Source organism: Xiphophorus hellerii, chromosome 20, assembly GCF_003331165.1.
Source record: "Xiphophorus hellerii strain 12219 chromosome 20, Xiphophorus_hellerii-4.1, whole genome shotgun sequence".
NCBI lineage: Eukaryota > Metazoa > Chordata > Actinopteri > Cyprinodontiformes > Poeciliidae > Xiphophorus > Xiphophorus hellerii.
In genome coordinates, this window is record NC_045691.1 from 1,256,022 (window position 1) to 1,281,972 (window position 25,951).

General features: G+C 44.0%; 2 protein-coding genes across 6 annotated transcripts; one reads left to right on the forward strand and one right to left on the reverse strand.

The window, feature by feature from the left end:
- Nucleotides 1-1,465: 1,465 nt before the first annotated feature.
- Nucleotides 1,466-20,654, reverse strand: nisch (nischarin). 5 transcript variants are annotated; one of them, XM_032549789.1, is made up of 28 exons: nt 20,443-20,652; nt 19,489-19,572; nt 19,070-19,252; nt 17,706-17,754; nt 17,429-17,592; nt 17,262-17,357; nt 17,019-17,114; nt 16,777-16,929; nt 15,610-15,678; nt 15,344-15,529; nt 14,508-14,636; nt 14,017-14,130; nt 13,419-13,494; nt 13,155-13,267; nt 12,575-12,651; nt 12,189-12,446; nt 11,059-11,336; nt 10,555-10,766; nt 8,336-8,763; nt 7,552-7,730; nt 7,291-7,351; nt 6,327-6,465; nt 4,902-5,052; nt 4,712-4,813; nt 3,657-3,812; nt 3,421-3,587; nt 2,759-2,904; nt 1,466-2,134 (listed from the first exon to the last, which is right to left on the reverse strand). In XM_032549789.1, exons 1-28 carry the CDS (start codon nt 20,521-20,523, stop codon nt 1,813-1,815), a joined length of 4,269 nt encoding a protein of 1,422 aa, XP_032405680.1. In that variant the 5' UTR covers nt 20,524-20,652; the 3' UTR covers nt 1,466-1,812. The 5 variants fall into 5 exon arrangements, with proteins under 5 accessions (XP_032405680.1, XP_032405679.1, XP_032405681.1 ...); XM_032549788.1 differs by having other exon boundaries at nt 10,555-10,778; XM_032549790.1 differs by lacking the exons at nt 1,466-2,134; nt 2,759-2,904; nt 3,421-3,587; ... (8 more) ...; nt 11,059-11,336; nt 12,189-12,446 and adding an exon at nt 12,725-12,773 and having other exon boundaries at nt 20,443-20,654.
- Nucleotides 20,655-22,854: 2,200 nt separating this feature from the next.
- LOC116710843 (uncharacterized) lies at nt 22,855-24,902 on the forward strand. The gene has a single exon (XM_032550103.1). The coding sequence runs from the start codon at nt 23,205-23,207 to the stop codon at nt 23,811-23,813; it is 609 nt and encodes a 202-aa protein (XP_032405994.1). The 5' UTR covers nt 22,855-23,204; the 3' UTR covers nt 23,814-24,902.
- Nucleotides 24,903-25,951: the final 1,049 nt, after the last annotated feature.

A 25,951-nucleotide genomic window follows, 5' to 3' on the forward strand; every position in this document is an offset into this window, starting at 1 on the left:
TGCTGCACTCTTTTGTAGTTTTCTTCAACTGGATTTTCTCCGGGATCTTCATGATGTGGGTTTCCATGACAACAAGTTTGTGGCTCATGATGAATGACTGAGTTTTTGTGGTTAACCAATCTGTCCTTTAGTAACCAAGGTTACAGTTAACGAAAACAGAAAACATTTTCGTTAACTGAAATAAAATAAACAGTAATTATTGGGGGGGGGAAACTATGACTAACGAACTATATTATACGTTTATAAGACTAAATCATACTGAAATTAAAGATATAATACCCTTATTTATGCTTACTAATATATTAGGCTTTCAAGATTATGTGAAATTAATTTTGCTCCACACAAGCAGTTTACGTCAGCGGTCGGCAAATCGAAATCCTCCTTTCTGAGGTTCAAACAATCATGAAACAAAGTCAGAAAAAGGTTTCAGTTTCACTTTTATTCAGTGGCTTCAGTCTTCAGAACAAACTGACGGGTTCTAAATTCAGTCATGTTGACTGTAACATACAAAAACAATCAGTGGGAATGTGCATATATAGAAAAAAACACAACACTATAATAACAGTGTTTATGATATTTAAGACTTCATGTTGGAAACATTGTTAGAAACCTCAATTTTTATTCTTTCAGGATGAAAAACATCCAGTCTGTCATAAAGCAACAATCCTGTTAAATTAATATGAGTAAAAAGCTTCAACATTCAGTCCGTTAATACTGATCCATCTGGCATCATAATGTGCAAGAAATACAACGTTCAGAGCAGATTGTGCCAAGCGAGTGGGTGAAAGTGCAAATGGATTTATGCAGCAGAAGAGAGAAAATAAACACATGAAATCAACTTTTGGTTTTAAAGCAGATTTAAGAAGAAATCCAGAAGCTTTGGAATCACTTGTTTAAGTTGGGGGGAATTGAGGTTTATAAAGTTACAACATGAACAGCAATAATTTGGGTTATTTAGAGAAAACAGTGGTTGTTGGTTCATTTGTCCGTTTTTTCACCAAGTTATTCGTTCATTTATAAATGTAACAGTTTCACACTGAATATTTATCTGGAAACGGCTACATTTCTAGGTGAATAAATGACTTTGTGATATTTTCATCCGATAACAGGCTAAACTTCCAGATTAATTTCTGAAAGCAACTGTCCCTGTCTCCGGTATTTGTGCTGAGTTCATTTATTTTAAGGTTACGCACTGCAGATACACAAAATCTTTGCGTAGTTTCTAATGCAAATATCTTATTACACTTGAAGTAGGACAAAACAGACTTACAAGTAACTTTTCAGCAAGAAATAGGAGCTGGTTTTAAGTCAATAATTCCTAAATATTGATTAAAAAGGACTAGTTTTATCAGCAGATTATTTCATTTAATTACATGGGGAAGATGTCTTGCTATAAGTGAAATAATGCCACTGGAACTAGTACATTTTAATCAATATTAAGGAATTATAAACTTAAAACAAGCTCCTATATCTTGCAGAAAAGTTACTTGTAAGTTAGTTTTGTCTGATTTGAAGAGGACTAAGATATTTGCGCTAGAAACTAGACCAAAATTAATTAGTAAGATTTTATGTTTTTGCAGTGCATCAACATAATATTGACCGTTAGACTCCTGTGGTCGAGCTGCAGCGCCCCCTGCAGTGCAACACCAGTCCATTCGTTTCACTTCCTGTTTTTAAAAACGAGCGGCTGTGAATCTTCAGCGCTTCTAGCAACAGACATCGAGAAATACCTTCAACCAGAGTCGGGTCCACTAGGAGCGCCCCCAGGTACAGACAGCGGTCTCCATGGCGACAGTGGTCCCCAGCATCCAATCAGCCGGTGAGCTCGACAGGAAGCTCCCGGCTGCACAGCGCCTCCCACTGGCGGGCGAGCAGCGAGATCAGGCGCTCCCTGCTGTCGCCCCCCGGCACAAAGACGCACCACTGCACCTCGCCCTGGCCGCCGGCCACGCCCCCTGGGGGCGGAGCCTCCTCGCCAGCGGGGGCGAAGTGGTCCATGGTCAGGTGGCAGAGCAGGTCCGGACCCGGCAGGTCGTCAAACACCAGGGTCAAGGCCTGGGGGTAGGGCTGGTAGCCCAGCAGAACCCGGTCCAGGTCCCGGATCCGTCGGGCCTCACACAGCTGGTAGCGCCCTCTGCAGGACGGGGACGGAGGACAGCATGATGTAACCATGGAGACAGGAGGATAGAAACAAAGAACAGAGCCACTTCCTCAGAACAGTGTGTTAAGGACTTATTATCTAGGATATTATAATTTAATACAGTCTGAGCTGGAATTATAAAGGAGATTTAGTTAAAGTTGTTGACCTTTAATAGAAGGGACTACATATCCCATAATGCCTCAGAAGGAGGAGAAGAAGACTTTAGATCAGGGGAGCCCAAAGTCGGTCCTGGAGGCCCGGCATCCTGCATGTTTTAGTACCTGGATCCAATGATGGCTCGTTAGAAGGCCTAAGAAGAACACTGACCTGCTGAAAAGGTTGTTACTAAAACCAGGGAAAGAACCAGAACCCTCCAGGACCGACTCTGGGCATCCCTGCTTTAGATAGAGAGAGCTCCTACACTCAGTAAATCATAACTGTTATGATTTGTTCGGCCGTTTTATTCACTAAAGTTCATCCGAATTATTGATCTGGCTCCTTCTCGTCTTTTAATTAGTCAAATATAATAATGATAATGAAATACAACCAGGTGAGGCTAGATGTGAGTCACCTGGACATGTACATATAAAACCATTATGTATGTCAGTTATGTCCCACCTGGACGGCGGCTCCTTGGCGAAGTCCGGCAGAGGGTAGCTGACGTAGTCCTCGTCCAGCAGGAAGATGTCCGTCCCGGTGAGGACCAACGTCCGGGGCTGGAGGACCGGAGACCGCTCAGTGGACGGCTGGCTGGGCATCTGGACCTGCAGGACAGACAGAGAGGTTACCATGGTTACCAGGGTGCCACCAGGGGGCGGCAACCAGTCTGTGAAGCAGAAGTGTCCAAAGTGCGGCCCGTGGGCCATTTGTGGCCCTCTGGAGGATTTTGTGAGCTGGAATTATTATCCCAAAAAGTCAGAAACTGTGGGCCAGTATTATGATAACGCAATAGTGCAAAAATCTTTTTTTATGTTTTCTATTTGTAATAATTTACAATTTTGTTTTAGTTTTCTTAGAAGAAAAATAAAACAAAAAGCACAAAAAGTTCATTTTTAAATACTTTTTTGCTGCCTTCAACTGAAGGATTTTGCCCCTAGTGGCAAAAAGTTTGGACACCACTGGTCTACAGGAAGCCCCAGGAGGACGGAGGGTGTCTTTAGAGCACTCGCTGTTGAGAGGAGGCAGCTCCAGCAGTCCCAGAGCATGACGCTGCCACCACCTGAAGATGCTCCCTAAGGGGTCCAGTTTGTCTCAGAAGACGTGTGGACTGCAGTTTTCACCTGGAAGACGAGCAGGTAGAGCAGGATGCTGCAGGAGGACGGAGGCAAGGCGCTGGCAGAAGTTTTCCTCTCTGACACGATGAAGGTCAGGTCGCCCATCTCCTCGTCGCTGGGGTAAATGAAGCGCACCCTGCTGCTGTGGACCAGCTCGTAGTTCTGCATCTTCCCTGCAGGGGGAGACACACAGTCAGATCTGGAGATCAGGGGGACGTGTCTCTGTCTGTCCTCTGGGTTACCAGTGAACTGGGAGTAGAAGTCCTGGTCGGACGGGTCGGGTTGGGGTGGACGCTGCTGCTGCTGCAGGCTGAGAGCCGCCATCAGCCGCTGCAGGAAGACGCCGGTCCCGTAGCCGTCCCTGCTGAGACAGCAGACCACCTGGTCCGCAGAGCGTCCTGCAGGGACACGGGGACAGGTAGACCTTCACTGGACGGTAAATTGGTCCAAAAATTATTGCCATGAATAATAATATTGTTGTTTTGAGATTATTTTCAAGTGATAAAATAATAATGGTATAATAATGCAAAAACACATTATCACAGATCAATAAACTTTAAACTCTAATGAACATTTAACACTGGAAGTGGAAGAAATTTTAAATATCCCAAATAAATATTCAAAACAACAGAAACATCAAGGGTTGGACAATAAATCAATATCGCAATAGACACTAGATCAATATCAGTAGATAATAAATCTGACAGAATGTTCAATATATAAAATATTCTCAGAACCACAAAGCATTCTGGGGGATGTAGGCAGAGGAAAGACTTCAGCTGCTTAACCTTGGCTAGCTAAGCTAGCTGGTGGCATCAACTCACTTACTCACTCTTTGGTTACCTAGCAACAACTTGTTGAGTAACTGGCACAGCAGCAGTTTAAGGTTTTGCCACATATCTGCTAAATAATAAACAACAGCAGCGCGGAGTGAAAACTGTGGAAATAACAGGTAAGATCTGGCCACCATTTTGGCAATATTTCAGATATTTAAAACAGAAAACTAATCAATAATTATCGATATCAACTGACATGAAGCGCTTATATCATGATATGTCTTTCAGCCATAACAAAACAACAAATAAAATGAATTATGAAGTCACTTTAAACAAAATTGTCCTTAAAAAAAAAAGGCTAGTTGAGACCAAAGCACCAGACTGAAGACTTTAGTCAGAGAGTTTCTGATAGAAAGAGAAAAACGATAAATTGTGCAAATGGAATTGAGATTGTTTCAATTTGCAATGCGATTAATTGACTTATCGGTTACTGCGACAGGCCCAGGGACGGGTCCACTCACCTACCACCCTGAAGTTCTGGTCAAACAGTCCCACGTTGACGGCCTGCAGCTCAGCCAGCCGGACGCTCAGGCAGCTGCAGAGACTCGTCTCGGCGTCCGTCCCTGAGGCGGAGACACACAGGGACAGTGGACATGAGGACACCGGGTCGACATATAATCACCAGAACCGGTCCGCTCCTGGCGGTCCTACCTGAGTGGGGATGCAGCGGCGGGACGGAGTCGTCCAGCAGGAAGTAGATGGCCTCGGTGGACAGCAGCAGGCAGGAAGTGACCTCACTTCCTGGAGCCTTGTAGAGCAGCACAGAGAGCCAGCAGACATGCCTCAGCTCCTCGGCCTGCGACTGGGTCGGGGAAGACAAGAACCATCAGAACCAAATGGACCTTCAATGGTCCACAAACACAACTGGCCTATTTTAGTTATTGATTAGTCTGGCGATTAATCGTCACATTCTGCAGATTTTTCATTTTGCCGTTTTAGTCTTTTCATACAATATTACAAATTCAAATTATACTTTAATTCCTTTATTGAATCAGAAAATAAACATTTCCTTCCTAAAAATCAACAGCAGCTAAAAAAATAAATAAATACTTCTAACATCAACATGTGAAAACCGTTTCTGCTTCATTTAACATTAATACAGATCTGGGGATTATTTATTAGATTAATAAATAAATTTGCATTTATTTTTTCCCTCTTTCTATCAAAAACCTCATGACAAAAGTCTTTAATCTGGTGTCAAGTAGGACAATCTAGTTTAAAGAGACTATATAATTTATTTTATTTGTTGTTTCTGTTGTTTCATTTGGATATCTAAAATGCTTTGCAGTTCCAGTGTTAAATTTTCATTAGAATATAAAGTTCATTGATCTCTGAGGATGTTTTCTTACATTATTATACCGTTATATCACTTGAAAATAGTCCCAAAATAACAATATTATCGTTTATCGCAATAACTTCTGGGACAATTTATTGTCCAGCTACATTTGTTATTATGAAAACCTTAGTAACAGGAGATTTTTCCAGAATGTGAAGCTAAAACTGCCACTAGAGGAGCTCCGATAGAAATGATTTCAAATTCAATTCAAATTCAAAAATACTTCGTTAGTCCCAAAGGGAAATTAAATACAGAAAATTTACAGACATAAATAAATTTACAGAATTTGTTTTTTAATCTTAAATAATAAATGTTTATAAGACTGATAAACAAGCCTCCAGTAGGTGGCAGCAGGGTTCCAATTAATTAACAGGCTGATTGTTTAACTTATGACAATAAAGTCATAGCATTAGTAGAATCAAAATGCAATATTACCAGAGAAGTTGTACATTTGGAGAGTCATTTTAATGAGAAAAAGTTTTTATTTGAGGTAAGCAGCTCAGTCCGTCTGATTCTTCCTTCTAATCCTCTCAAGGTTCTGCTGCTGCTGATAATAATTTGGTGCTGATGTGTTAAAAGATTCAATGTTTCATTATTTTTAAAGCAGATACTAACTGTAACTTCACAAGATGCTCAACGTTCCTCATTTTAACAAAGTTTCAAATAGTTCTCATAAAGTTAGGATTTATTCTTGTACTCTAGTGATGAGAGGGGAGAGTGAGTTGTTTGAAACGCTTCACCTGAGCTACGTATCTGCTGAAGTAGGAGAGCAGCTGCTGGCCTCTGAGTCCGGCCAGGAGCTTCAGTCCAGGTGAGAGGCCCGGGACCAGGTGGGGCGGCGGCTGGTTCTCCTCATCTTGGAGTCTCAATGAGTCTCGACTGCAGAGAGAAACAAAAACATGAAATTATGTCATGAACAGACCGAAACATGCAGATCGGATTCATCTCATAAAACCCCATCCAAAGTGAGGCCACCAGAGGGCGCTAGGGGGCTTCAGACGGTTGGAGAGAAGATTAGAAAAAAGTACAAAAATAAAATTGACTCATAAACTTTTAGTTATCCATTTAATTCTCATTAAATTTAGTCTGTCTTTTACAACAGTGCATTAGGGTCAATGTAGATAGGAAAAAATAAAATTTCACCAAAAACTTAAATTTTCTGGGGGAAAAAATCCGTTTCTGAGTTTAAAAAGTTGAAAATTTGCTTGGAAAATTTACTAGAAAAAACTCTGATTAGTTTTAGAAATTTCAGATAAAAAGCTTAGTACTTTCTGACACTCAGTAGTTTTGAGATTAATCTCAAACATTCGGGTTTTTTTATTTTTATTTTGAATGTTTAAGTTAGAAAATTTGAAAAGTTATTGCGATAAATGATAATATTGTTATTTTGAGACAGTTTTCAGGTAATATAATGGTAATACATTCTCATATTAAATTCTAATGAACATTTAACACTGGAGCACATTTTAAGTATCCAAAATAAGAAAAATAAAAAACAGAAACAACAAATAAAACCAATTATGAAGTCTAAAACCAATTTAAACAAAATTGTCCTTGAAATAAGGGCTAGTTGAGACCAAAGCTCCAGACTGAAAACTTTAGTCATCAAATTTTTGGTAGAAAGAGAGAGAAACAATAAATCAATGGAAATTGAACTGGATTTAATTTATAATGCAATTAATTGCATATTGCAACAACACCCACCTGCTGCAGCCTGACTTCCTGTCGCTGCAGCAGCAGCAGGGCTCCTTGGTTCTGCAGCAGCCTGGAAACACAAGCAGCAGTCAGATGAGACGACCTAGACGATTCATTTCTCTGCAGTGACTTTTTAAAAATCTTTTTACTCTGCTGAACAGACTTCCAGCTAAGTCGTTTTTTGTTAGTGTTTGCTGTGAAATTAGCTAATAAAGTCTGTAAGAAGCTATGAGGCATTTGCGCCCCCTAGTGGCACTAGCTGGTCCTCACCGGATCCGGCTGGGCCCGGGCAGGGCCTGCAGGGCCGGGGCAGCAGCACCACCTTCAGCCCCTCCAGAGAGGCTCTCCTCTGGCTCAGCTCCCCCAGGAAGGAGCTCCTGTCCTGGGCCAGAGGGAAGAGCAGTAGCAGCCTCTGACCTCCAGCCAGCAGATCCACAGAGTGGCTCCTCCTGGTGGAAACATGACGCAAGAACTCAGACAAACCCAGGATGAATTCACACCAGCCGTGTTTAAGTTGCTTTAATTCAAATCCAGTTTGCTTGTCTAGAAAGTTTGGTTCGTTTGGGGAGGTGTGAACGCTAATTAAACTCAACCAACACACCTTGGTCTCGGTTCGATTAAAGTGAACTCTGGTTCGGTTTGAATGCATATGTGAATGGCAAGCAGATCAGAGACTGCTCCAAAAGCAGGAAATGGACTACAGTGCTGGGAATTCTGGGTTAATACAGCCAAAACAAACATCCTAATCTAACACTAGAGAAGAGAAATCCTACGATCACTAAAATCTGACGCTACAGCGTTTTTGTTTACATTTTTTAAAGAAGTAAGTTACGTTCAACGTTTTATTCTGAGGTTTTTGTGTTGATTCCTTCGGTAGTTCTTGGAACAGCTCCCCCCCAGGTGAGGAGGGGAACAGGTCTTTCAATAGGTTTGGATCGTTTGACTCAGAGCAGCATGAAAGAGAACCACAGCAGCTGGAAGTGAACAAATGTTTGGTGCCCAAACGAATCGGACTATCAGGTCTGAAAACAGCCTCAGAGAGTCGGGTCAGAACCTGAGGCAGTGCTGCGGGTCTGGACAGGAAACGCGGTCGGGTCCGTCTCCCATCTCTCTGTGGTCGGGGTGAAGGAGAACCGAGCTGAGAGCCAAACGGACCAGCCTGCACCAGGATGACGAAGAGGACGACAGGTGGACAGGGGGACGGTCCGTCCACGGCTGCCTGAAGTCCATCCGGAGAACCCAGAGGGTTCTGGGCGTGAGGAAGAGGAGCGACAGGAGGCTGGCGTCCTCCGAGCCGAGATCAGAGGAGAGCTGGGCGGAGCCTGAGGCTGGCGAGGAAGAGGAGGGAGAAGAGGAAGAGGAGCAGAGGATGTGGGCGGGGAATCCTCCCCGAGCTGAAAGACTCTCCTCCGCCTCCCAGGGGCTGAGGAGCGAAGGAGGAAGGAGCCGAGGAAGAGGAGGAGCCCGGAGGTCCGAGGGGTCCTAGAAGAACCAGAACCAGAACCAGATGGTGAAACAAGGAAAATATACACCTGACGAAGGTTCTGACCCAACACGATGGTTCTGACCCAACATGAAGGTTCTGACCCAACATGAAGGTTCTGATACAACATGAAGGTTCTGACCCAACACGAAGGTTTTGACCCAACACGATGGTTCTGATACAACAAAATGGTTCTGACCCAAAACGATGGTTCTGACCAAACATGAAGGTTCTGACCCAACATGAAGGTTCTGATACAACATGAAGGTTCTGATACAACATGATGGTTCTGACCCAAAAAAATGGTTCTGACCAAACATGAAGGTTCTGACCCAACATGAAGGTATGACCCAATACGAAGGTTCTGACCCAAAAAAATGGTTCTGACCCAACACGAAGGTTCTGACCCAACATGAAGGTTCTGATACAACATGAAGGTTCTGACCCAACATGAAGGTTCTGACACAACAAAATGGTTCTGACCCAACACGAAGGTTCTGACCCAACATGAAGGTTCTGACCCAACAAGATGGTTCTGATACAACATGAAGGTTCTGACCCAACATGAAGGTTCTGACCCAACACGAAGGTTCTGACCCAACACGATGGTTCTGATACAACAAGATGGTTCTGACCCAAAACGATGGTTCTGACCAAACATGAAGGTTCTGACCCAACATGAAGGTTCTGACCCAACACGAAGTTTCTGACCCAACATGAAGGTTCTGATACAACATGAAGGTTCTGACCCAACACGAAGGTTCTGACCCAACACGAAGGTTCTGATCCAACATGAAGGTTCTGACCCAACACGAAGGTTCTGACCAAACATGAAGGTTCTGACCCAACATGAAGGTTCTGACCCAACACGAAGGTTCTGACCAAACATGAAGGTTCTGACCAAACATGAAGGTTCTGACCCAACATGAAGGTTCTGACCCAACACGAAGGTTCTGATCCAACATGAAGGTTCTGATACAACATGAAGGTTCTGACCCAACATGAAAGTTCTGACCCAACACGAAGGTTCTGACCCAACATGAAGGTTCTGACCCAACATGAAAGTTCTGACCCAACACGAAGGTTCTGACCAAACATGAAGGTTCTGACCAAACATGAAGGTTCTGACCAAACATGAAGGTTCTGACCCAACATGAAGGTTCTGACCCAACACGAAGGTTCTGACCAAACATGAAGGTTCTGACCCAACATGAAGGTTCTGACCCAACACGAAGGTTCTGATCCAACATGAAGGTTCTGATACAACATGAAGGTTCTGACCCAACATGAAAGTTCTGACCCAACACGAAGGTTCTGACCCAACATGAAGGTTCTGATACAACATGAAGGTTCTGACCCAACACGAAGGTTCTGACCCAACACGATGGTTCTGATACAACAAGATGGTTCTGACCCAAAACGATGGTTCTGACCAAACATGAAGGTTCTGACCCAACATGAAGGTTCTGACCCAACACGAAGGTTCTGACCCAAAAAAATGGTTCTGACCCAACACGAAGGTTCTGACCCAACATGAAGGTTCTGACCAAACACGAAGGTTCTGACCCAACAAAATGGTTCTGACCCAACATGAAGGTTCTGACCCAACATGAAGGTTCTGACCCAACAAGATGGTTCTGACTCAACACGAAGGTTCTGACCCAACACGATGGTTCTGATACAACATGAAGGTTCTGACCCAACATGAAGGTTCTGACCCAACATGAAGGTTCCGAACGGGAGACAAATTCAACTCAACATTTGAATCGGACCTCGGTGCCGTCTCTGACCTGAAGCAGCCCGTTCAGCTCGATTCTGGCCTGTCGGACCTCCTCGGCCTCAGAGAAGATGAACCAGCGGTTCTGACCCGTTTTGATTCCAAACGAGAGGCAGCAGTCCGGCAGCTCGGCTGGGCAGTTCAGCAGAACCTGGGAGTACGGTACCAGCAGATCCGCCTGGAGACCCGACAGAACCTCCTCCACATCTGGACTCTGGTCCGGGCCTGAGGAAAGATCTGAAACATGATTACCCGAGCGGCACCAGCCGACCCAGATGGATCCAGACCAAAACCCAGTCAGAACCTCTGACCTATGCTGAGATCAAATAAAACTGCAGGATGTTCTTCCTGGGAAATTAGTAACATTATAAACTATCCACAATATTTATATTTGCAATATTATTTATAACAAATCAATATTAATATTGTTAGAATAGATAAAACAATAATAAAATATTTTAGATCATTATTTTAAACAACAATATCTTCTTTTCTCCAGATAAAGCCGGGTGTTTACCTCTCTCCTGATTGGCTGACAGGGAGTCATGTGACCAGAGGAGCAGCGCCAGCAGCCGGTCCGTCAGAACCAGACATGCCCCCCTCTGCTTCACCTCCTGGCCGACCAGGACACAGCAGCACCACAGAACTCTGCGGGCCCGAACCTCCAGCTGCTCCTCGCTCGGCTCCTCCGGCCGGACGCCAGGCTCCTCCCCCTCCGGGAAGGGGGCGGAGCCAACCAGCTCCTCCCCAGAGTCGTCCAGGCCCATCTCAAAGTAGCCGTCCCTGGAGCTTAGACTGCGGAGCAGAGGGAGGAAGCCATCTTGAAGTAAAGTCCCGAATTTACGCTGAGCAGCAGGAAGGGTTTCTAAAAACTGACAGAGTTCAGCTGCTTTCTTGGCTTTCATTAGAAATATTTAAACTGACAGAAACTTTGACATGTTTAATACTTTATAAAAAATATTATTTTACATGTTTATTGAAACTGTCACTACGTCATCACAGTTTGCTATCAGACGGATATTCGGTGAAAAAGATTGAGCTCTCCTGCTTTCTCCCAATGCTGACTATAAACAACCAATCAGAGTCAGGAGGCGGGTCTTAGAGCTGTCAATCATTCTCACTCCCCTCCTTGATCTCTGCTATGCTGCAGTTAGCATAGCCTGTCATGAATCCTCAGGCTAGTTAGCATAGCCACCATTGGTTCCTGTAACTGTAAGTTGCCATTACTACATTTAGCAGTGAGCACATGAGGATTATTTACAGCGCTAAGACCCGCCTCCTGCCTCTGATTGGTTGTGTTTGGACGGGAGCAATTTATTTCTTCAGAGCAGAGGGGGGAGGCGTATTAGATTATCTGCCTCATTTGTTTTTTAACAAATATGTAAAAAAAACCAAACATTCTTAATAAACTGCAGCTTTAAGTTCTGGATGTTCCAGACAGGTGAGAACTTCACACCTTTAGAAAAATTCTGGTAAAAAACTGGAAGCAAAATTAATCTGACATTAAACAGAACAATTGAGCAAAGATTGAAGTTTGCTGTTTTATTAAAGAATTAAATACTTTAACAAAAAGTGAAATAAATCAGTGAATAATTATAAATTCTCTGAGGGAAGAAAACAGAAAGCAACAGAGAGCGGATGAATCACCTGCGACCGCCGACGTCGGTGCTCTGCACTTCAGACCAAACGTCTTTGGAATCAGACCTCTGCTCTTCCTGCTCCTCTTCCTCTCCTCTCTTCGTCTTCTGCTCCCTCAGGATGGAGCCGAGCCGCTGGGAGAGCTGGGTACTGAAGTCTTTGTTGGACAGGGCGAATAGAGCAGAGGGGAGCAGCGGACAGCAGGTGGCGCTGCAGGCAGAGCAGCGGACCTCCAGGGGACTGGAAAAGCAAGCTGAGCAGAAACAGCTGGAAGAAAACAAAGAGTTTAAAAATTAGGTTTACACTGCGGTTTCTGAGTTTTAAAAACATTAAATCACATTTCATTTGTTCTACTGATACATTTGTGCGCTTTCAGATCACTGAGCTCCACTGACCAGACGGCTGCAGAGGAAGAAGCCGTGTTCGCTGTTGGGAGTGGCTGTTCAGGCTGGCTGACAGCAGAACGTTTTACCTACAGGAGAAAAAACACAGACAATAAAAACCCAAAAACCTCAGAGGGACGCAAACGTCTCCAAAGACCTGACCTTTCACCCCATTTTAACCGCTCATCACCATGCACCCCGCCAAAATATCCTTAATGGACACCATTAAGGTAAGGAGAAACCAGTCAGAGTTTCTCTTAAATTAACCACTTCACTGAATTTATTTCTGAAATTTTGTAATTTAACATCTAACTTTTTTTAAAACTCTTTTTGTAGGATTGGATATAAATTCAGCCATTGAGAGGTTAAAGGTCATCATAAATATTGTTGCGGTGGAGGCACTGGGCCTTCTCGTGGATGTAACACCTGAACATTTAGCATCATTTAAGGTGGAGTTTCATATTGATCAACATGTAAATATGCCAGATTTAGTCACAGATGCTAGTTAGCATCACATCAGAGTCGCTCTGATCCAGTGCTAACTGCTCCAGCCTCGTGGTTGCCATGGTGATCAGGGGTGTCTGAGCCTCACCTGAGCAGGTTCGGCAGACAGGAGGTGTGTGTCGGAGATGTTGGGAGGGGGTTTGGCGTCCAGAGGGGGAGGGGTGTCAGGGGGGTCGGGGTCGTCCTCTCTGCTGGTCAGTCCTGAACAAAGACAAGCTGAAAGCGTCAGTGGGAAGAGACCGGGTCCGTCTGGGCGGTCCAGCAGCTGATCTGACCCGGGGGGCGGGGTGGGGCGTGATGTGATTGGTTCATACTCCCTCTGCCAAGCACAGCCTGATACATACATGATTACCTTGGCTGGGGCAGGACGAAGAGGAGGAAGAGGAGGAGGCAGGAGGAGCTGCAGACGCCCTGGAGTCCTCACTGATCTGACAACAGAGAGAGGAGGAGCTCAACCAGCAGCGGAGGAGATCAATGCTTCGGTCTTAGCTCGACTCTGATTCGCTACAGAGCCGAATCAGAGCCCGGTGAAAGGTTCTGATGCTGATCAGAACTGATCAGCATAAACTGATGACATCAAACTGGGGATCAGCACAGACGCCTTGATGTCCCGTTGTCCTTTGCTACGAATGATCACACGGTCATTGAAGGAACGCTGTTGTTGGATTTCAAGCAGGAAAATGTTTATTTTCTGATTTTAAAAAATTATTGAATTATTTGCATATTTTAATATATTTATAATATTATATAAAAAAGGCTTAAATGATAAAATCAAAAATCAGCAGAATGACCATTTTTAAAATCCAACTAATTGTCATTATAATCGATTATGATTATAATTGAGCTGCAGCCCTAGATGAAAAACAACAAACTAAATAGAAAATTAATATTTCAGTCAATGACCACTGCATCATCCATAGAAGAGCTTAAAACTCTGACTTCCTGTTTACCTTCTTATCGCTGCTGCTCATGCGATCTTTGACCTCTTTGGCTTTCTGAATGGCTTTCAGCACTTCCACCGTGTCCAGCTCCTTCTCCGTCGTCGCTCTGCAGTCCAGGCTCACCTGACAACGACCGGGACACATCAGGTTACTGACAGGACATTTCCAAGGTTATTACAGTGACCCAGAACAAACAAAATAACAAAAGCTGAAACTGAGAACATTTTTTAAACATTTTAACTAATAAACACTAGCAAACACACTCTAAAACCTAATTAAAACTAACTGAATTAGACAAACAAAACGTCACAATGAAATAAAGTTGCACTATAATGAAAAACCCAAAACTATTATAACACAGGAGACCTTCTTCTCATCCTCCTGTCAGGTGATTAATCTACTGGATTTAGACAGAAAAGCCTCCGATTCAGTCGGGTTCACGACTGAATCAGAACCAGGACCAGCTGGTTTAGAGGAACTGGGCCAGGAGAAGAGCCTACCTCTGCTGCCCGGTCCCCAAACTGGGCCAGAACCTTGGTTCTGTAGTCTGGGATGATGCACATGGGGTTACTGGACAGGTTGAGCTTCTCCAGGCAGGGCAGAGCTCCGATGTTCCTGATCTCCTCCAGCTGGAAAAACGCACAGAGATCCACCATGAACAGGTTTCTACTGGAAACCATTAAACCAGATTATGGTAACTCAAAATGGAGGCAGAGACGTGTGGTCAGGGAGTAACAGTAAAATAGATGCTAACAATGATGAGAGAAAATCAATTTGTCCACTTTAAATTCGTTTTTCATTTCAACGTGTTTGTGGAAAGAGTCTGGAGTGAGACAGTGAAGTACTCTGCGTCACCTCTGGAGGCGCTGTGCCACACAGTGAATGGAGCAGGAAGTTATTTCCATTCTCTTCACCAACACACTTGTTGGTGAAGTCATCCCAAGTAACTGATATTTGTGGACAGGATAAGTTAATGAAGATAAATGTAAGGTCATACACAATTTGCAATATTTATCTGAAAAGAAGGTCAGCTAAAGTAAAGAATTAAATTTTAAGAAATCAAATTAACCTTATATTAAATATTCTTTGGTTTTTCTGGCTCTATTGTTGTTCTACTGCAGTTCTGATGGTTCGGGACGGATTCAAAAACAATTAAAAGCTTTAATCAGAAAAAGTAAAACTGAACTGCAAGCTTCTATAATGAACTTTGGATTTGTACACCTGATTCAAGAGGAGTTGATGCCTCACCAGCCATGAGCGTCACTGAATGGAATGGAGAGTCCATTACGCTAACCAGCTGTTAGCATAATGGCAGCTATGCTAACAGCAGGGTTACCTGTGCCAGTTGATTGTGGCTGAGGTCCAGGTTGACCAGAGAGTAGAGCTTGGAGAGGCCACTGAGCGTCTCCAGCTGGTTCCCCGCCAGGCTCAGCGTCTTGATGTTCCCCAGCCGTGTGTGAGCCGCCTCCAGGCTGCGCAGGCGGTTGTAGCTCAGGTCCACATGCACCAAGCTGTAGAGGTGCTGCAGGAAACAACAAAACAGGCGGCTCAGCGTCAGACAGGACCTGCGGTTTCGATGGTTCCGGACGGTGCTGGACAGACCTGCAGGTTCTCCACAGACGACAGCTGGTTGTAGCTCAGATCCAGGAACTCCACCTTCGGGATGAGTTTCTGCAAAGGGAAGACCATCAGCTCCACGCTGACACACACATACACTTCACACACACAGCAACGTTCACTACAATCCTACAGAGATTACAGAACTTCAACGTTTCCTTAAATCCACACATTAAACATCTTGACCTCTCTGGACGTTCCCTTCACTGGTCTGCAGAAAATAATGAACGATGTCGGTGAGAGGAGAAATCAGTTTTAAACAGCTGTTTGGGTCAGTCTGGTTTGGATGCAGGATGCTGGTCTTCAGGTTACCCATCATGACCCCACCCACCCACATGACCCCACCCATCATCATGACCGCGCCCATCATCCTGACCCCGCCCACCCACATGACCCCACCCATCATCAAAACCACGCCCATCATCATAACCCCGCCCACCCACATGGTCCCACCCATCATCATGACCCCGCCCATCATGCGGACCCCGCCCATCATCCGGACCCCGCCCACCCACATGACCCCACCCATCATCAAAACCACGCCCATCATCATAACCCCGCCCACCCACATGGTCCCACCCATCATCATGACCCCGCCCATCATCCTGACCCCGCCCACCCACATGACCCCACCCATCATCCGGACCCCGCCCACCCACATGACCCCACCCATCATCATAACCCCGCCCATCATCATAACCCCGCCCACCCACATGGCCCCACCCATCCAGGAAGCAGTCTGCAGAACCGTCCAGATGTTTTCCTTTTCTCCACCAGTGAGCTGAATGATCTGGAGAACATCTGGAGGAAAATGTCTGATAATCTGACTCCAAACTTCAGTTTAAAGGACGGAACAATAATAGAACCCGGCTATTGCACAGTTTCTATATTTCCACTGACGCCCAACGTATCGGTTTATTTTATAGCTTAGCGTCACATTTAAGGTGGAATAAAATTATTGCTGACCAGGAGGATGAAACTTCCAGATCCTTTGTGATCAACTGGATTATTTTTGATTAATCTTTAAATAGATCATAGTTTACAGGATTAGGCTCAAAGAGATTCTGAGGTTTCATTGGTTTTCAGGTCAGGTTAATCCTGACCTACTAGACTAACTCAGGGTTAGGTGAAGCTAGGCTAACCCTGACTCACCACTGAGTCGTCGACGGCGCCGATGCGGTTGTGGCTCATGTCCAGCGTGGTCAGGTGTCTCCAGATAGGAACCAGCGCCGTGACAGGACAGCCAGGCTCCGCCCCCTCAGGTTCCCACTGCGGGAACTCGCTGGCCTCTGGGACGAGGACGGACTGGAGGGAGGGAAGAGATCACAGGTTCAGGTTCTGGAGCATCTGGACCCAGGCTCCAGGTTCTGGCTTCAGGTTCTGGACTGGCTCACCATCATGGACTCAGTAGAGCGGTGGAGGTTCAGCGTAGCCAAGCTGGCCCTCAGGGACGGCAGGCCCTGGATCTGCTGCGAGCTGCAGTCGCTGATCTGAAGATGGAGACAGAGAGACGCTTTCAGCACAAACATGATCAACCTCTCTGTGACGTCGTTGGAACTTTGAAGAACATCAGGAGTTAAATGTTCTCAGATCTCACGCCGGTTGTCCTGCTGAAGCATTGTGGGAGCTGAAGTTACCTCAATCTGCAGCAGGGACTTGAACACTGACAGGTCGAAGGGGAGACTGGTCTCCTGGATGTTACTTGTTCCTACTGGACCTCTGCTCCCTGAAATCTGAGCAGAACCAGAACCTGCATGAACACCCATGCACTCTGCAGCAAGAACACGCAGTGAGGCGGCGATACCTTGAGGTAGCGCAGCCTGCAGGTGAAGTCCAGGATGTGTCCCAGGTCCGTTCTGGCGTCTCCGCTGAGGCAGGTGGGCGTGGCCAGGCGGAGCTGCTGGGAGACGGAGTAAAGCTGGAGTGGACGCAGGGAAAACACCTCTCCTGCCTGCAGCAGTTGCTCCCCTGCAACACAGAGACACAGCAGCTAGATGTCACCAGCATTTCACCAGCAGATCCAGAATTTTCCAGTGGTTCTGCCTCTTTGTCTAAAAACGGTGTAAAATGGTTCCTCTGACCTTTATGGAAGAGCTCCTCCGCCAGCGCTGCTGTGATGCCATTAATCTCCTGAAACAAGAGATCCAAAGGATTTAATTTAGGATTTAACAAGAACCAGAAATCAACCATCAGTTGGAAAAACATCACAGAGAGAAAAGGAGAACTGATAGCCAGCAGTCCCCTGCCTCACAGCCACATTTTCAGTCTGACCTTCTGCTTTTGTTTCAACTTCAAGCTGTTATGAAACAGGAAGACAATAAAACAGTCTGGTTATTTTGTAGCAGAGCAGCTCCATGTTCTCACATTGATAGAGACTTCCTTTGACACTAGGGGGCGTTGTGGAGCAGAGAAAGAACATGATCCGGACACATAGGAGCGATTTTACCACAAAAGTCTAATTTAAACTAATTTGTGAGAAAAAGTGCCAGAACACGTCTAAGATTGAGGTGGTAACTTTAAAAAGAAGCTCATCTGGACATTTTTATAAGTGTTATGGTAGAACCAGGTTCATTCCTGGACCAGAATATGTCCGGATTGGGAGTCTGGATCCGGTTCCAGGTGAGTCCAGACCTGAGAAACGTTCTACCCTGTTAATCCGGTTCTACCAATAACACTGAGAAAAGTATACTTGATGTGTTGCTCATAAATTTACGTCAATCTCAGAGAACTTTTGCCGTTTGTGTCGCAGATTTCTGACTTTATAAACTGAAAACTTTTTTTTTTTGCAACTTACAGATTTTCCAATATTAGAGAATATCTTGGTTTTTAACATCAAAAGTCTTAATGAGGAAAATCTACTTTTTATGCAAATTCCCAACATCAGTCTATATCCAAGTTTTTATCTTGTATATATGGGAAATTAATCTTAATTAATTATTATTATTGGTGAATTAAGTTCTTTGTGGTCGCATTGTCTCTTTTTGTTTGACCAACATTGGGCATAAAACACTAAAAATAACATTAAAGAGGCAATATAATGCTTTTTGCAGGGTCATAGTGCCAAATTATAACACAATCAAGTAACTATGTTACCTTCAGTTGCTATAAAAATGTTATATGTATATCAAATATGACTAAAACATTTTACTTTGGTACTCTGTGACTGCAGCTCTAAGGAGAAGCTGCACCTTGTAGGTGGGGCTAGGTCCAGTCAGGTGTTTTGAACAGCTGAATGGTTGCCACAGAGATTAAAGGATTTCTCAAACATGCATGAAAGAATCAAAGCACCAGTCCAGGTGTGGTTTTGATCAGGGAATAACATTATTGCATGATGCAATGCTCAAAAAAGTTGATTTGAGTTATTTTTTTAAACTGGAGCAGGACGTTTTCTGTCAGCCATGACCAAACGAGCTGGTCGTAGTCCACCTGATCAGGTGATACTCACATAGAGGTGGAAGTGCAGGAAGTAGGCGAGCGGAGTGGGCGTGGCCTCTGGAAACTGCTGCAGCAGCGTCTGCAGGTAGAGCTCCAGCTCCTTCTGCCGCCGCTCCACGAGACTCTTGGAGTTCTTCCCCAGGATCTTCTTGGGAGGAAGCAGATGGCGGTCCACCTTCTTTTCTGCCGTCAGCTGCAGATTCAGGAGGAAAACATAGACGATGCTACAGTTTGACGCCTTTCTCCTCAAATCCAGGCAAATCACAGTCCTCAAAGTGTTCAACAGTTACACAACAAACAATAATACAACTGAAAACTATGGGGTTGAGATGGGAGGGGAAAGTGTTAAAGCTGCAGTTTGTTTTTATAAAAAAAATATGTTTTTACATATTTGTTAAAACTGTCACCATGTCCTGGGCTGTTGCTCACCTTCTCATGCAGCTCGTAGAAATCGCTGTAGCGGTGCTTCATCGTCCACCGGTGCAGACCGTCCGTTACATCGATGATGTAGACCTGAAGGGAAACAACAAAGCTGTCTCCATGGTTACTGCATCAAAACACAGCAGATCTGTTTAACTGTTAAGCTAATCTGATGCTTGGTTGGTGCTGCATTGATGAATCACTGCCTTAACGCAACGTGGCGTGCAGGAGAATACCCTGTGGTTCTGTTGAGATTCTGGAAGTTCAGAATGATTTGGACTGGTGATTGTTGTCTCTGGTGACCTTTAACATCCTATTGACGATTTCATCTAGCGGTCCTTCTGGATCTCTAAATGAAATCCTAAATGCTTTGGGATTTCATCCTAATCTGATCTGAGAGAAAACTTTGGACCACTGAGCAATGCAGGACAGTCTTTGGCTCTGGAATGTAAGAGCTGTCTTGGATTGGATGCCTATGTTGCGCATCTTTTTCCTTCCATTGAACTTTCCAGTAATGTACTTGCATAAAGCCCAGTTCATGCTGAGCTTTATGCATAAACAAAGCCCAGCTTCTTCGCTAACTGACCGTTTGTAGCTTCCCCTCCTTATGGAGAGTCTCACTGAGCGTCTGCTGCCTTTCCCGTGATTTTAAGAACCATAACTCAATGTTTTAGTCTTTGAAATCTTGTTTTATTTGCATTATTTAATATTACAAACTTGTGATAAACTAGATTTGATCCTTCCTGTAACTGCAAGCGTTAATCGTTAAAATGTAGGAAAATAAACAGGAGAGCTACATCACTGTGTGTAATGTAGCCCTGATGCCTGTTTCATTAATCGAGACCAAATGTGTTACCATGACAACGGCAGATCTAAAGCCTTCGAGAGGGGCTGAAGGGCTGAAGTCTGTCTGAATGTTTCCTTTAGCATCAGTGCTGCTACAACCCCAGCTAGCAGCCGTACCGTGTAGCTCTCCACCAGCTCCGAACCGACCACAGTCACCTTCCGGGCCGGAACCGCCTCTGGAAAAGGGCCGTGCTCCATCCTGATCTGCGGAGAAACACGCCGAACCGACTAGAGCGTTTAAAAAGCCAACATTTAATTAAAACCGCGTCACAGAGAACCCGCCGCCATGTTTGTTATGATGCAGCAGCTGCTGACCGCTTCAAAAAACTTTATTAACAATTCTTTTGACAAACAGGAAGTTGTTAAACTGGAGTCATGTGATTTGATTTGTTTTATTGTTTCTGTGTCTGTTGGCTCTGAAACGTATTTTGTTGGTTTATTCTGCTTTTGCATAACTTTGACTTTGTTGTTCTTGTTAAATGTTTAATGGTCGATGTGGCCGCATGATGCACTTTAAGCAGTTTAATAAAGTTTTTCACTTAAAGAGCCTTCTGTGTCATTTTTGGCTTTTTATCCTTTTTCTAAATGTATCTTAAATACACTATTACTGCAATTTGATTTTTATTTGTATTTATTTATTATTGATTATCTAATTACTAACAATATTAGACCCGTGTTGTAATATTACAACACCAAACAACAAAAAGTTAAAATGTTAATTTTTCTTCTTCTTCTTATTATTATTATTATTTTTGATTGAACTCTATTGTTCGGATTAGATAACGCAAACCGAGCAACAAAGGCCACTACTCCTGAACTCAGCAAGATCTCAGTGACCCAGATTAATGGAACAAGAAGAAAGTAAAAAAATAAGAAAATGGTCAATATCTAAAACGTGTGTACATGTGTCATTTTTGTGCAACACTTGCACAAAATGCAAAATACATCATGTTTTATGTTACATTTAACTTTACAACATTTCCATCAAACCTCCCAAAAAAACTAAATGAAAACGTCATATTTTATTCTCCAAAATAGAAAACCATTGCACGACTGAACTTCTTTTTGTCGCGTTTATCTACTCCTCCAGGGTTAAAGGTGAATTTCTAGAGCTCACTATAAACATGTCTCTAAGCGGGTATTCATGCTTTTACCCACGCTGCGGTTTCACGGATGTTTTTAAAGTGGAGTAATAAATTCCAACCGCGTGGTGGCGCTGCTGGAGCAGGGACGGGACAGAAGGCATCTGTTCTGAGGAAGACTTTTCTTTTGTCTTCAACATGCCCCCTGCTTGATTCATCGGTTGACCTGGTTTCTGATTCATCTTCTCAGCTTTATATTTTGATGATTACCATCATCAAACTTGTTGTTAATATTACACATCAAATATGCTGGTCAATATTCCAGTTATTATGGTTCAAAAGCAACTCTAAACAAGTGATTAGTCTTGATTTAAAGGACTCAGTGTTTCTGCTGATTTGCAGTTTTCTGGAAGTTTGTTCCAGATTTGTGGAGCATAGTAGCTGAATGCTGCTTCTCCATGTTTGGTTCTGGTTCTGGATGCAGAGCAGAACCAGAAGACCTGAGAGGTCTGGAAGGTTGCTATGACAGCAGCAGACCTTTAAGCCATTCAGTGATTTATAAACTAACAACAGTATTTTAAAGTCTATTATCTCAGTGAAGGACTTTAGAACTGGGTGGTGTGCTCTCTCTTCCTGGTTTTAGTCGGAACTCCAGCAGCAGCGTTCTGGATCAGCTGCAGCTGCAGGATTGTTTTTTTAATTTGACCTGTTGCAGTAATCAATGCAACTGAAAATAAACTCATGGATGAGTTTCTCTAAATCTTGGCTTTTAGTCCTGGAAATGTTCTTCAAGTGATAAAATTACGACTTTGTAACTGTCTTTATGTATTTCTGAAGGTTCAGAACCAGATTTTAGGCCTGATCTCCAGTTTCTAGCTGTAATAACTGAAGCTGCATGCTGACTCTATATCATTCCTCTTTCGGTCCACAGATAATAACTTTAGTTTTGTTATTTCCAGTATTTTTATACAATGTCTCTGAATTTTAAAGTATTACGAATAAAAAGTTTATTAGTTAGTTCACAACGTCCCACTTTGTTAATAAACATAATAGCTTAATGAAAAGTTTCAGTAGTTGTTTAATTTGCAGATTTAGTAGACGGTGCTCTAATGTGCTGCAGCAGCCACAGAGCTGCTGGGTTGTTGTTGTCAGACAGGATGGGGGGGGAGCTGTGGATCACATTACAGCAGCTATAACCGAACCGGACTGAACCATCATCAGGCTGCAGGGGGAGTTACGCTCTTTGATGGAGACAAACAGCTCCATCCGTCTGGGTCCAGAGGTCCAATTCTCAGCAGATCCACTGCACTGAGACCTTTGACCTTCTGTCATGTTCAGAGGGTTAAGCCTCGACCGGAGGAGCCTGAAGGCACCGCCTCCCTCCCTCCCTCTGTAGGAAGTGGACCGGTCCAGCTCTTTACGCTGGCTGTGAGGAGGAGGAAGAGACACATCCAGTCCTGTCAGAGCAGAGAGCATCACACTCCCTGACCGGACTCCAAGCAGCCCGACGTTCCCTGAACGCCTCATCAGTTCACTGCATTCACTCTGCACCCGATCCAGCAGCTGATCCAGCCTTCAGACAGGAGAAGAAGAGACGTCAGGGGGGGGGCAGAGAGTCAGACCAGCAGGCAAGCTGCTGCTGCAGGCGGAAGAAGAGCGGGCGATGCACCAGCCAAAGCCAGAGGTCAAGAAGAAAAGAGCCAGAGTGGTGAAAAGGTAGAGCGACAAAGAGGAGGGTCAGCCGTGATCTGAAGCAGAAGCGATGTGAACAGGAGGAGGCGGCGAGAAACATAAGAAATGCTCTCAGAGATCATGTGTAGGAGGATCTTCCAGCAGCAAAGGCGGCAGGACGAGAAGCTGAGGGACGCCGACGTCCGCAGGAAGAGCGGCGAGACGCCCGGCTGGACGGCCGGCTGGAGCAAGAGCTGCAGCGGCCGCCTGCAGAGCCGGAGGCAGGGGGGGCCCAGGGCGCGCCTGCCCCGCCATAAGCCCCGCCCCCATCGCCCGCAGCGTCCCCGCAGGCTGCTGCGGTCCCTGCGTCCGGTCAACATCCAGGGCAAGGGGGCCCGGGGCATGCAGGCCCCCCAGAACACCAACCAGTTTCTGATGCAGGAGAAGTACCAGATGCAGCAGCTGCGCTCCGACTCGGTGGGTGGCGACAGCGGCTGCAGCTCCGACAGCGACCTGGAGCTCACCGACATGGACTCATACCTGGGCGTCCTGGAGAACGCCAGGGGCGGCCTGTTGGACGGCCCCGAGCCGCCGCCGTCGCCAGGACCACCGGGGCCGCGCGTCTTCCTGCAGGAAGACAGCGTCCAGTACGTCCCCTCGGAGGACGACTTGCAGCTGAGCCACAACTTCATGCAGAGGGACTTCGCTCAGTTCTGTGACTTCCTGGCAGCGTGAGGACGACCTTGTGACCGTAGGAGGCGCTGTTGCATTTTAACGCAATGCTTAAAAAAGGGGGAGAGGGGGGCAAACACAAAAGAATAAAATACAAAAATAAAACAAACAACAAATAAACAATAATATCTGATCACTAATATTATGACAACCTTTGGAAATATTTACATAGACTTGTCACAAAAACCAATTTTGCTGGATGATAAATTGTCCTAGAAGTTATTGCGATAAACGATAATATTGTTACTATAAAACCATTTTCAAGTATTTTAATACTAATGGCATAATAATGCAAGGACACATTCTCAAAGATTAAATTCTAATGAATATTTAACACCAGAACTGAAAGACATTTTAAATATCCAAAATAAACAAACAAGACAACAGAAGCAGCATCTGAAATAATTTATGAAGTGTGTAAAAAATATTGTCCTTCACAAAAGAGAGACTTTTGTCACCCAGTGTTTGGTAGAAAGAGAGAAAATGGAATTTTAATTTATTGTGTGATAAATTGATTTATTGCAACACAAAACAATTAAATATTTGAGTAGTAGAGTTTAGTATTTTACTATAAGTTACAGTTGGTCAGTTTCTGATAAGAGCTTTCATATTCAGTGACTGTATATAATCTTTGTGGTCAAATGTTACTTTTGGTTCTTTTTTTGTTTTGTTTTTTTATTTTTCCTTTTGCGTTTGTTTCCACCCCCTGCAAAGGTTACGTTTGTGTTAAAATGCAACAGCTCCTCTTATGGTCACAGAATATGGTGCCGTCCAGTTTACTGTCCTCACTGAGTCAGAATCTGACCGGACTCTAACCGAACAGAACCAACATGAAGCTGAGTTATTGTTTTCTACCATTTTTATTTGTCTTGTCCTGTCTTTGCTGTGGACATTTGGACATAAACGTCTCCGGTCTCTGAGGCGTCTCTGTCTCTTGCTGTTTAACACAAAAAGAAATGGTGGGCATGAGCCCCAACAGCCAATCAGCATCCAGCTGGCCAAATCAGGCTCAGATGATTGGCCGATGAGAACTCTGTGAAGCTTTTTACTGTATGCAGAATGGAAATAAATAAATGTTTGTTATTATGACTATCTTTGTGGATTTACATGAGTGTAAATGATGAATTATTACAACAATAAAATTGTAACATTTCACATAAAACCACTTATAGAGCTTTAAAACTCCAAACTCTTCAAACTCAAGACATTTAAGCCACAAAAATTATTACAAATATTTCATCAACATAATAAAAATAACATTAAAAAATAAATACATAAAAATCCTGAACACTTGACGACCAAGCTATGAGGAATTCAACAGATTTTGACCATCTACATCTGATATTTATATATTCATAATTCACGTAAAACAGAATCGGATGTATGAAAAGCATTAAAACGTTTTTCTGGCTTCTCTGACTTAAAGGGCCTGTATTATGTCAAATTGACTTTTTTGAGCTTTGCATAATTCTAGTATGAAAATAATGTTATTTCCTCAAAAACATAACTGGACTGTTGCTTTGATTCTTTCATGCATGTTTGGGAAATCTTTTAATATCCATGGCAACCATTCAGCTGTGCAAAACAGCCAGGTGGATCTCGCCCCGGCTTTCAGGTGTAGTTCCTGCTCTGAGCTGCAGTTTCCAAGCTTCTGCCTCACAAAGCAAAGAAAAAGAAAAAATGTTGCTAAAGGGCTAACAGAGGAGCAATGTGGTGAAGACTTCCTGAAGGTGGAGTTTCAGAAAGAGCAGGAGCTTTTAAAGAGACAGAAACCCAATTTCAACACGTTAAATCAGGAAGCAAAATTTATTTTAAGTCATATTTGATATAATAGAGCATTTTGATAACAACTGACTTGATTGTGCTATAAAATGGCCCTATGTGCCTGGAAAATATATAATAAGTGGTTAAGCACAACCCACATATGGAGGCCTTAGTGCTCGACGTGGCTGTTGCAGGTTCGATTCCCGGCCTGGCGACATTTGCCGCATGTCCTCCCACTTCTCTCGTTAACCATTTTCCTGTCAATTCACTGTCAAATAAAGGCCACTAGAGCCAATAAAACCTTTTAAAAAATAATAATGCTCCTTTAAAGTTATTTTTGGTGTTTTAAATGGGGTTAAACACTGAAGGTCGTGTGA

Bases quoted from the DNA above. Each gene is read 5' to 3' on its own strand.
- nisch (XM_032549788.1), bottom strand. From the start codon at position 20,523: ATGGAGCACGGCCCTTTTCCAGAGGCGGTTCCGGCCCGGAAGGTGACT. The intron at 17,755-19,069 runs GTGAGTATCACC...CTCTTGTTTCAG, and splicing joins TCCTGCACTTCCACCTCTAT to GAGATTAATGGCATCACAGC. The intron at 5,053-6,326 runs GTGAAGCGTTTC...TCCCCGACCCAG, and splicing joins TCAGCAGATACGTAGCTCAG to TCGCAGGCCGAGGAGCTGAG.
- LOC116710843 (XM_032550103.1), top strand. From the start codon at position 23,205: ATGCTCTCAGAGATCATGTGTAGGAGGATCTTCCAGCAGCAAAGGCGG.